Here is a 10,714-nt window from a genome sequence, read left to right on the forward strand (position 1 = left end):
CGTGGCCACCTGTTGCCAACACCCACTACATTTTGTCCAGCAACATTTTGTCTGCCCCCTGCTCCCTGCTCCCTGTTGCTCTTGGCGTAATTTATCTACTTGTCCGGCTATGCTCTGTGTCTGTATAAAAGACCATGAGCTGCGACCAGGACCATCAGAACATCATTGAACGTCCCAAAGGAAACACTTGCCGGAGCCAACAGTTTTAGAACTACAAGAAATAGTCTTAGAAATCTTATTATTTCAAAAATGAAAGCCATTTTCAGTCTGTACAACATTGTTAGTGCGATTTTGCTGCTCGTTTTGCTGGCAGAATTCAGTACGGCAGGTAAGTGGGAAAAATCTACTACCCGTAGGATACTAAGATACTCGTAAATGTTGCTTAAACGTGTGTACAACAATTGGATCCTTCGGCCTTAAAAAAGTTCATCCATTAAACCACCAATAAAAGGTCCCTAGGAGACTTATAGATCTCGTGGGCGTCTATGATTTGGATCCTAACCAAACCAACAAAAACATAGAAAAAAATACACATTTTCAATACGGAATGCTTAAGTAAATGCTGTATAAATAATTTCCATTGGTATTTTTCAGGACCTTTAAAAGAAAAAGGTAAAATAGCTCCCATCCATATTCCATTTTCAATTCCTTGACTCTTTTTCATATGTGTACTTTAATGTTTGAATTTGATTGTTTCGCTTCAAGACTCTGCATGAAATATCTTTATAATACACTTTGGAAACTTTAAGAAGTGGAGAAAATAATGACCCCTCCTAATTGCAACATTAGTTTAAAATGATAAACACTCTATTCGGCTGCTTGTACAGAACTGAACCATGACAAGAATCGGCGTGGTGCCAACATGGGACTGTACGCGTTCCCCCGCGTCGGCCGCAGCGATCCCAGCCTGGCCAACAGTCTGCGCGATGCCAGTGATGCAGCGGTATTCGACGGCGTTTTCGGTGATGCCTCCCAGGAGGACTACAACGGTAGGACAGTGGGGAGCAGGGGAGTAATGAGAGCTGACTGGCATAACTGATATCTTCGGGTGTTTGGGGACGTGCCATTTCAGAGGCGGACTATCAAAAGCGGGCTGGTCTAGTCGCGTTTCCGCGCGTGGGACGCAGTGATGCCGAGCTGCGCAAGTGGGCCCACCTCCTGGCCCTGCAACAGGTGCTGGACAAGCGTACCGGCCCCAGTGCCTCCTCGGGGCTCTGGTTTGGACCTCGTCTGGGCAAGCGAAGCGTTGACGCAAAGGCCTTTTCCGATGCCAGCAAGGGACAGCAGGAATTCAACTAAGCCGTGTCCTCCAGGACACCGGCGCATCGAATAGGAATCGACACCACGAAGAGGATACACATTCGGCATGTTATCATACAATAATTATTACTACTTCTACGTACGAGTTCTACTAACGAGATCAGCTTCTAATTTAACATTGTAATGGGTACAAAACACTACACACGTAATAAATAATGAGCTGATGAGAGCTTTTATAAAATTAATATTTTCATTGCACATCGGGCTTACTTCTTCAAAAGTTAAATTTAAAATAAACATGTTCTAACAGATACTCCCCCCAGATTATTGGGAATGCAAACGAGTTTGAGTTTTGAGAAAAGTTTATTTCAAGTTAGTTTCAAAATGTTCATTATGTTATAAATACTTTGTGATGCATTGAAGATATGTATGGTATGGATGGTTCGCCTTCTAGTCGTTCTGCTGCTTAAACCTTCGCAATTCGCTTTGTATGGCCTCGATTAGAGGCGCTGCAGAGGCTGCCCTGGTGGCGGCTGCCTCCTTGGGCAGCTCCACCGGGTTCTCTGCCCTGTGATAGTGACCTGCACTCAAGGGACGGTTCAGCGTGGAGTGGGAGCTGTAGATGCTGCCCCCGCCCCACGCACTGTGGGTGGGAGAGGGCGGTTGCGTGGATGCCAGCTTTGCGGTCTTCTCCGGCTGGGCCGTCGCTGGACGATCGACAGCAGCTCTGGTGCTGGCTGTTGGATAAAAGCTTGAAGAGCCAAGGTGACGGTTACTGGTTAGACAATCGTTCGGCAAAGGAAGGCAAGTACGTACCTCGGCAATCCGGCGGATGAGCCTCGATGCTCGCGGCTGGTGGCGCGTCTACTGTTTGTGAAATTGTGTGTGGGCAAGGGCATGGGAATGTCGTCCTGGCTGGCATACATTTGCAGAGCGCCCTCGAGTAGGCCCTCGTAATGGTTGCGTATAGCCGAGGGATTGTGAAAAGGACTTGCGTTATAGTCTGCATAGGCCAGAGCCTCTGGGGAAGATTGATTGGAGAATTTAAGTTCAGTTGGAATGTGTGTGTGGCTCGAGTTGGAAAGGGGGGAAGGCTCTTGCTAAGAGGTATCTACGTTGTTCATCAAGTAATCGTGTCTACAACTAACTAAATAAATTAAAGCAACAACTACGGTACGAGCAGGCATCGTTAGTAGCGGGACTGTTGTGACTTCGCCCCAAATCGAACGTCACTTTCATCATCATCGTTATCGTTATCGTCTTTATCGTCTTTATCGCCTTTATCATTGCTATTACGAGTACGACCGTGTTTGTCTCCTCCCGCCTCACCCTGACTATCGGCGGCAGCCAAGCGTTTCTTGTGTCGCTCCCAGACCACGGGACCGACCACACCTGGATCTGGATTATCGCTGTGCGCGGCCGCAGCCGAGCGCACATTGCGAACAGAGTGCGGCGGGGCCTTGGGGCTGGGAAAGCCAGCTATGGCGGCTATGGTGCTGTCCTTACTGCCCACAGACTTGTGTGACTTCAGGGACCTCGTGGAGCTGTGCGGGGCCCCCGTCTTCGACGCAACTGCATTCACATTGTCGTAGTACGTGACGAAAACGGGATCCAGGACGCGGTTCAAGGGTTCCGGTAAAGTGCTCTTCGGGAAGGCGCGCACGGAAGCCATCGAGAGGAACGATCCCACGCTGGCAGTGTCGGAGGACTTGTCGGAGGGCTGCAGGATGCGAATAATCTCGTTGTTAATGGCTTCAGGGGAAGCACCGCCTCCAGCTAATTTGTTGGCTCCCCCCGATTGCTGTTTGAGCAGTTTGTTGCGGTGGTAGTTGTTGTGCAGATTGTACGCCTCGTTCCGCTGGAAGTTCTCGTAGCTGCGCCGGAGAGCATCCGGGGAGCCGCGGCTGCCCTCTTCCGCCGAAGAGTGCCCGGCCAGGGAGCCCTGGACAGGACTGGTTTCCAGGGAGCCAACGCGGTTCTCATTCAGGTATCGCCGCCTCGACTTGTGCCTGGACTTGTCGCTCTTCTTCTCCGAGACCACGGATGTGTAGACAGCATCTTCGTGCCCCTCGGCGCGGTCATACTGGTGCCGCCTCTTGTGGCCGTCGAAGAGCCGAGCCGCCTTCTCATCCAGGATACGTTGCACATCGGCACTCGGGGGGTTGATGGGGCAGTACACCGATGAGTCGGAGGTGTTGTCTGTCGAAGAGATGGAGTCCTGTCGGGAACGAGGCTGAGTCCTGTCCGCCGGTGGTGCTGGGAAGCTAATGCGTGGCTCTCTCTCGTAGGAAAAGTTCTGCACTCCGACGTCTCGGTCGCCATCAATGGCCTCGGTTGTAGAAGGCCGCATGGATTGGCCTTCCGAAAGCAATTCGTTGCGAGAAAAGTTTCTGCAAAAAAGCGTCTTAATATAGTCCTTTGAAAGCAGGAGAGGCAGAACCTACCTGTTGACTGCACTCAGTTCTCTCTGTCGGGCACGTGTTCGCCCCAGCAGCAGGACAGCCAACAGCAGGAGCATCAGCAGCAGGATGGCCAGGGAACTGATCACAACCAAGGCCACATTGTTCTTGACCGAATTAAAGAAGCCCGCCTGGCCACTGCGCGGAACAGGGGCCAGAGCTGTGGCCGTGGGCTCCCTGATGTAGGCTACACAACACACACACACACACACACACACACACACACACACACACAAGATAATAATAATATAATGAGCAATTCAAAGTGATAAGGGCTTACGCTCTGATTTCATATATACGGCCTGCCCGAAAGTGCTGACCGCCTCGGCCTCGCTAACCAGTTCCATGTCCTTGGCGGCTGTGGTCGCCAGCACAGGCCGCCCGTTCACCAAAACCGTATAGATGAGCTCTGTCTGATTAGCAATGGGACGATCACTGCTGTAGAATATACATATTATTTATAGCTACGAGTACACTATATCTTTCGTTAATCATTACAACTTGAGGTTGACAAAGTTTATGTTTTCCATGGCATCCGCATTGGCGTTGGTGCTCCAGTTCTGCACATCCGCCTCGCTAATTTGCGTGAGGTTGTGTATGACCACCCTGACACGCCCTTCCCTGCCCCTGTCCCCATAGAGGGGTACGGGTTGTTGTGGTTTCGGGCTCTGCTGTTGTTCCATGGCCGTTTCCTCCAGCTTCTCCGACTTGCCGTTCTGCTGTATGAGCTCCCAGGGTATCAGGGTAACGTAGGCGCTGTAATCTATGGACTCGGTACTCGCTGTGGGCGTGGCCGAGGCCATCTCGACCGACTCCTCTTCCGAATCACTTGACCATTCACTCCTTTCGCCCAGCGCCCTTACAGTCTTAATGTAGGGCTCATCGTCAACTCCCATATCCAATATTTCCACATCGTCGGCGGGCGAAAAGGTCGTGGGTTGGGGTTTTGTTGTCGATGTTGCCAGGGGAGATGACTTGCGACGCTCTCGGGGAGCTGGTACTAACACGCCTTCGATTTGCTGGGCCCCGTTTATTCCCAGATGTCGTGTTTGTTGCCTTAGAGGTTCAAAATAATTTCCTATGCACTCTGCTCCATGGCTGTTTCGGCTTTGATCGTTCTTACCTGGTGAATGCGAGACGATATAGACGCGCCAGCTTCTCCTCCAGAATGGGGTTATCTTTGGACGTGTAGAAGCCCGACGTGACCGTCAGTAACCAGTAGCGACGATCTGTTGCCGAGTAGTTCAAAGGGGGCATGCCAGGAGCGCCCATCTCCCAAGTGCCGCCCCCATCGTCAGGCCTGCAGTCCAGGCAAATGGGAATATCGATTTCCTAAGGGGAAAAGGCCATATATAGAATTAAGCGGAAGTGGATCAGTTCGAGGACTCACATTATTGCCATCCACATAGACAGTGGCCACCACAGTCTCTGTCTTGACAATCACATCCTTGCCCTTACTGATGCCCGTGTGGACCTTCTTCAGATAGTCGGGCGGGCCATCGCCTGAGCCGGTCCAAAAGAAGTCTTCCAAATGGATCTCGTCTTTGGTTTCCAGATAATCATCGTCTGATTCATCTAATATAAAGACATAACGTAAGAGTAAGAGGGATAAATCATTGGAATACCTGCTCCTTTTGTTCGATTTTTCTGTTTTCCAGTTTGTTTATCCCCTTTGGAGTTTGTTTGATCAATTTATCTAACGTAACGATTCAGTAAAAGCTGTTGCTATTGACAAATTGTGCTTGAGGTTCAACTACTGTGGCTATACCTTTGAATTGGCCAACGACTTCGATGGCCTGAATGACGAGAGCGGGCTCTCTCTCTCTTTCGTTCCCCCTTCTCTCCGTAGACAACTATAAATATATCGATTAGCGGAAGCAAATCGGTTCCCATAAACCAAAATCTGCTCTCGAGCAGGAACTTAGCCAGGTTCTTGCGTGTCGGGTTGGCTGTGCAATTAACTTTAATGTACACATTGTACAATATTGTACACCTGTGCTGATTTCGCAGGTCAAAGCACCTGGGTCGCCTGGGTCAATCCTGACCCGACGATTCTCTGCCTGCCATTAGTCCATATTGCTTGTCCCATATTTTGGTGTTTTGGTTGGTTGGCTTATGCCCATAGGCTCTACGAATTATGACGTTTTAGAAAACCATTTTTACATAATTCACTGGGCACTGACGCATAGCGCCAAAGGTCAAGCTGATTGCTCCCCGTCAACACCACCGACCCGCCAACCCAACGGGGAACAGTTCTACTCTGGGGCCCACAAGTACCCGAGTGATACGAGTACCTATTGTACTGGAATACAGAACCACTAGAATTTCCCTGGATGCTCAACTTACCGTGACTCAATTGTATAAGCGGCTGCTGTCCGAGCTGCTCCGACGTTGGCGTTCGACCGCTGCAGCTGTGGCTCTGTAGAATGGCCAAAACCGAAATAAGAAGCATCGCAGTCGGACGTTTAACTTTCATTTTCACAAGAATTACTGTCCAGCTATGCGGTCATTCGCAACTGTTTTCATTTCTCTCTTGAGTTCTTAGTGAAATCACAATTTCGAAGGAAATCTTTCCACTCTGTGACGCTCGTTTGCAGTCGCGCTACTTGCACCGTCGAACGTTACCCGGGAACTAAACGCTCCATTGTAACCCAAACATACCCGGCCCTGGTGGTGGTTGTTCCCACATACTAGGTACGAGTATATGTACATATAAGCCCTCTCTGTTTGGGTCGGTTGGTCAGTTACCTGGGCAACGACGGCGGAAACGGCAACAGGCAAGCGTCGGAAAAGCGAGCTAGGCACCACTTCGCATATGGTAAACAATGAAAAGCTGTACATACCTATCGGAAAATGCCGCTAGATCGGATTTTTCTTCTTCTTCTCCTATCCCAAACACACACTAGAGTCCATGCAAACGTATCTTCCATTCGCACCCTCGTGAGGTACATTCCCGAATACTCAAAAGTCTATTGGGTTTCCCACTAGAAAGCTCTTTTGTCTTAGCACAAATGCTGAGTGCTGTGTAACCATCTCAAGCACTTAGTACGAATGTTCATGCTTGAGTCGACTAATTAGGTAAATCATAAATTAGGTAATGCATGGGCAAACAAAACGAATTGGACATCTTTGTTCGAGCTGTACGACAGCCGCAACAATGGGCCAAGGTTCCACGTGTAGGCGTGAGAAAAAATCCCCGAAAACGAAAAAAATACAATTTATCATCCAACAAAATCCCATTTTGACAACTTTTGAGTACCCCTAAGATGATGGCAAATCGTTAAATTCTTAATTCATTCCGTTTCCGCGGACAAAGTCATTGCAATGATGGCCCGTGATAGAGGGCCGTGAACTTATACTTCTCTAACGATCGGCTTAAAGGTAAGCCTTTGATTTTAATGGCAGTTTCAAAATCACGTAAAACGACGCACCAGCAATCGAGCACTGATCGGAAAGAAACACCAAGCTGTCCATCAGAAATGTGTACAATGGCCACAGAATGGGGAACGAGTTTCGGTGCGGACCATTAGAACGCACTAATTTGTCTTCACAACAACATTAAGACTATTTGAAAGGTCAAGATTATTACGCAACAGAAAACTCGTCTATCCAGAGGGGAGCTTGATGATAATGAAACATCTAAACTTGATCTTGGCCAGAAACAGATTCAGATTGTGGGGGGGTAGAGTATGCCCGAGATGCCATACAAAGGTGTCATATTTATAACCTGTTCTCAAGGTGATCGATCACTAGTTTTTAAATGTTTTATATTTTTATTTACAAATTATTGTAAAACACCGAGTTCTTATCCAGCGGCGGACTTCAGAGCGCCAGGGCTCAATTTGCGGTTCTTCAGCTGATAGCGCGCCTTGTAGCCGTCCTTATCGGCCGTGTACATGGTGACAGTGTCGGTGTCAGTCTTCTCATCGTAAACGGAGTAAGAACCCATCACGACCAGTTCTTCCTTGTCCGTGCCAGGATTCATAATGACACCGATCTCCTCCCGCTTGCTGCCGTTGGGCTCCTCCAAGCTGCAAATCGAATGTACTCGTAATGTTTGGCTTGCCTCCAAGTGGGGTCTTCTGTGACTTACTTGAAACGGTAGCCCTCTTTGGTGGGTGCTTGATTGTAGAACTCCGTCACAATCGTCGGATAAATATAGTCGAGGAGACCTCCAGAGCAGCTGGCCGCCATGATGGCCACCAATGCCGTGAAAAGTATCTGGAAAATCAGAGAGACACTCGCAGTTAATTCTGATCCGACGGTAATCGCTATTAGCACAGCTGCACAACAAGATTTTCATTCACTGATTGCTTCTGTTTAGTTTTGCACACATTCTTCACACGCCATTGTAATTACTGATCATTGGCATTCCTAAGGTCTCGGTCTCGGTCTCTGCCTCAGTCTCCGTCTCTGTCCCGATATGGGCGTCGGTTGGAGACCCTTGCCCTGAGCAGTTGGTATGTAGTTACTTACCAGTTTCGCTGAAGCCATGTTGGTGCGCGCTGAAAATACCAAGCGATACTAAACCATCAGACGCGAGCCCCTAACTATATAAAAGTTAAGATCTGCATACGATGTTTCAAGCTCTGTCGTCAGCTAGGCCGCGGCTATGTGTTGAGGATCGTATAAGTCATATTTTCTACTTAGTTGTTGTCACTAAAACCGGTCGGTCAAATGCCGAAAGAACGTCAGAGCCATCACATTGCATATCTCGTGGCTTTGTTTGTTTTATTTGGAGGATCCGAAACTTGTACAAAACGCGAAAGTCAGAAGAACCTGATGGATATACATAGTTACGTACTTACCATTCTATTCTGAAATATAGTCTACTCTGTATAGGTTGTCTTTCTTTGAACTTTTAGCATTTGGATCATAATGTGGCTGCCCTTGAATTTGATTTTGGGCAAATCTTCTCTTGATCAATGGCATGTGCACGAATTCATAGTCATGTATTCATGCATGAATGTACATATGTACATGTGTGTCTGAATATTAATTTTTATATTTGCATTCGGTTTTGTGGGGATCGGGTTCTCCAAAAAGTACCCCTAACTGGTTTTCTCCGCCAACATGTGGGAGGAGTCTTAAAGGCGCTTTAAGTAATGATGATTTTTCCATTTCGTACACATTGTTTGGATCGCCGCCGTTTCGGTATATCCGAACATGAGATGTAAGGTGTCTATGAATCATGGCAGGCAGGCAGGGGTTGCACGGTATTAATATTATTACATTGTTGTCTTGTGTGACTCGCTAAATTACATTTACAAGTAGTTCCGGATCAAAGCGGATATTGAATCCACATCCTCATCGGATATGTCTCAAAGGGCTTGGTTTCCATATGAAAGTCCCGCACCAAACCTTTATGCTCAGAAAATCCCTTGAGATCATATAGCGACTAGAATGCTCAGGTTCAAATCAGTGATGGAGCTGATTATCCCGCCGAAGAAGCTGCGATTCGTTGTATTGTGCCCTTGGAGCTCGAATAGGCGAAAACATTGCACTCAGTCGGGTGGAATTTGGCTGTCGTCTCGTCGTCTGCCCCGATGATGGAGCAGATCATTTAAAGCCCTGTAAGGTCGTGGCCTTCTGCCTCATGCCTCTCTATTTGCCGGTCTGTTAGCTCTTTCCGTTTCGGTTTTTGTTTCCTTCCTCCTTCCTCTTTCTCCTTCTCTATCTCTTTTACTCCCTAGCCACCCTCTCAATCAATTCGATTTTCTTCTTCTTACTAGAATTCAGTTTCTGCTGAAAAGTATGTAGTATATTTGGACTCTAGCATGATGTAGAATACATGTATATACAGTTCATGTAAATGCCAAAAGATGGCGCTATTCGTTAACATGTTATGTTACAAAAGGAAATGTTAAAATATTCAGGTAGCACGCTGCAATCAAGAGTGTGTGACAGAGAGGGAATGAGTTAGTGCGGGGGAGGCGTTGCGTATCTACTGCAAGCTATAATAATAATCCCATCTGATCCATCCACCTGATGATTCGGCACTCTGATAGATATGGTAAATATCTATGATTCTGCACTTCTACGAGGGCTGCTATTTATATATTTACAATATGTAAAACTTGATAACGCCCTGATAAACTTAGTCTCTTTTTAGCACATAATTTACGTACAACGTTTTTCGGTACAATTGGTTTTTGTTTTGTTTACAATCAATTAAAAAAATAAATTTGCCAAAACAATGGAAGTTTCTCGAGAGGTTTTCGTTGGATTATTTTTCACAACTTTCGACGTTGATTATCCCAACAAGAATGTGTCGATGAACTTACTTCTTTGTATGGCGAGAAAGCACCATCAAAACCGACAGTTTATCGCTGGTTTGCAGAATTTAATCGTGACAGGCATCCTTGAACATTTGTTGCACTTCAATACCACGTTAGATACCCTCCAATTTATCAATCGGTCAAAAAAGACTCGCGTCGATTACAGTAAGAAAATGCTTAAAAAGTTCGACCGTGGTGCTTCAAAAGACGTTTATATAATCGTGATAGGTTATGAATCATGGATTTATCCAGAAACTAAACAGCAATCGAGTGGGTGTTCCAAGATGAGCAAAATCCCACAAAAGTTGTTCGAGCACGAGGCACTTTGAAGAAAATGGTAGCCCGTTTCTTCGGGAGAATTGTTCATGTGGCCATTTTTCCGCTAGAGCTACGTAGGACTGTCAATTCTGAGCGGTACACGACCATTTTTTTGCGGGAACGGCACTGTACATGAGTTTATGAGATTTATAAGATGCGGTTAACCAAGGAGGCTTAAATATAAGTTTTTACCGTGCAGGATTTCATTCTACCTTAAATTAAGAGCAACGGGTACAAATATTAGCAAATTCGTTATTAATTGCTAGAATATAAATCTAGAGAATAAGTCGGTGTGTCTCATCTGACAATGGTAACTAATTTAGCAAAGTCAATCTAATCTGGAGCAAGGCAATGATGGGACCATTTGTTAAAAATTGATCCATTTGTGAGCAGAGATTT

At 46.9% G+C, this 10,714-nt stretch overlaps 3 protein-coding genes across 3 annotated transcripts; 1 reads left to right on the forward strand and 2 right to left on the reverse strand.

The window, feature by feature from the left end:
- Positions 1 to 169: 169 nt before the first annotated feature.
- LOC108157471 (cardio acceleratory peptide 2b) lies at positions 170 to 1,505 on the forward strand. The gene is made up of 3 exons (XM_017289550.2): positions 170 to 328; positions 828 to 989; positions 1,073 to 1,505. Exons 1-3 carry the CDS (start codon positions 250 to 252, stop codon positions 1,297 to 1,299), a joined length of 468 nt encoding a protein of 155 aa, XP_017145039.1. The 5' UTR covers positions 170 to 249; the 3' UTR covers positions 1,300 to 1,505.
- A 100-nt stretch (positions 1,506 to 1,605) lies between these two features.
- Positions 1,606 to 6,334, reverse strand: LOC108157620. Its single transcript, XM_017289756.2, has 9 exons — positions 6,066 to 6,334; positions 5,110 to 5,294; positions 4,843 to 5,051; positions 4,218 to 4,775; positions 4,000 to 4,157; positions 3,705 to 3,906; positions 2,590 to 3,650; positions 2,077 to 2,281; positions 1,606 to 2,011 (listed from the first exon to the last, which is right to left on the reverse strand). Exons 1-9 carry the CDS (start codon positions 6,193 to 6,195, stop codon positions 1,711 to 1,713), a joined length of 3,009 nt encoding a protein of 1,002 aa, XP_017145245.1. The 5' UTR covers positions 6,196 to 6,334; the 3' UTR covers positions 1,606 to 1,710.
- A 1,135-nt stretch (positions 6,335 to 7,469) lies between these two features.
- Positions 7,470 to 8,301, reverse strand: LOC108154517 (endocuticle structural glycoprotein SgAbd-9). Its single transcript, XM_017284818.2, has 3 exons — positions 8,196 to 8,301; positions 7,813 to 7,940; positions 7,470 to 7,750 (listed from the first exon to the last, which is right to left on the reverse strand). The coding sequence occupies exons 1-3, from the start codon at positions 8,211 to 8,213 to the stop codon at positions 7,525 to 7,527; spliced, it is 372 nt and encodes a 123-aa protein (XP_017140307.1). The 5' UTR covers positions 8,214 to 8,301; the 3' UTR covers positions 7,470 to 7,524.
- Positions 8,302 to 10,714: the final 2,413 nt, after the last annotated feature.

This window comes from Drosophila miranda, chromosome 2 (assembly GCF_003369915.1).
Source record: "Drosophila miranda strain MSH22 chromosome 2, D.miranda_PacBio2.1, whole genome shotgun sequence".
In the NCBI taxonomy this organism is placed as follows: Eukaryota; Metazoa; Arthropoda; class Insecta; order Diptera; family Drosophilidae; genus Drosophila; species Drosophila miranda.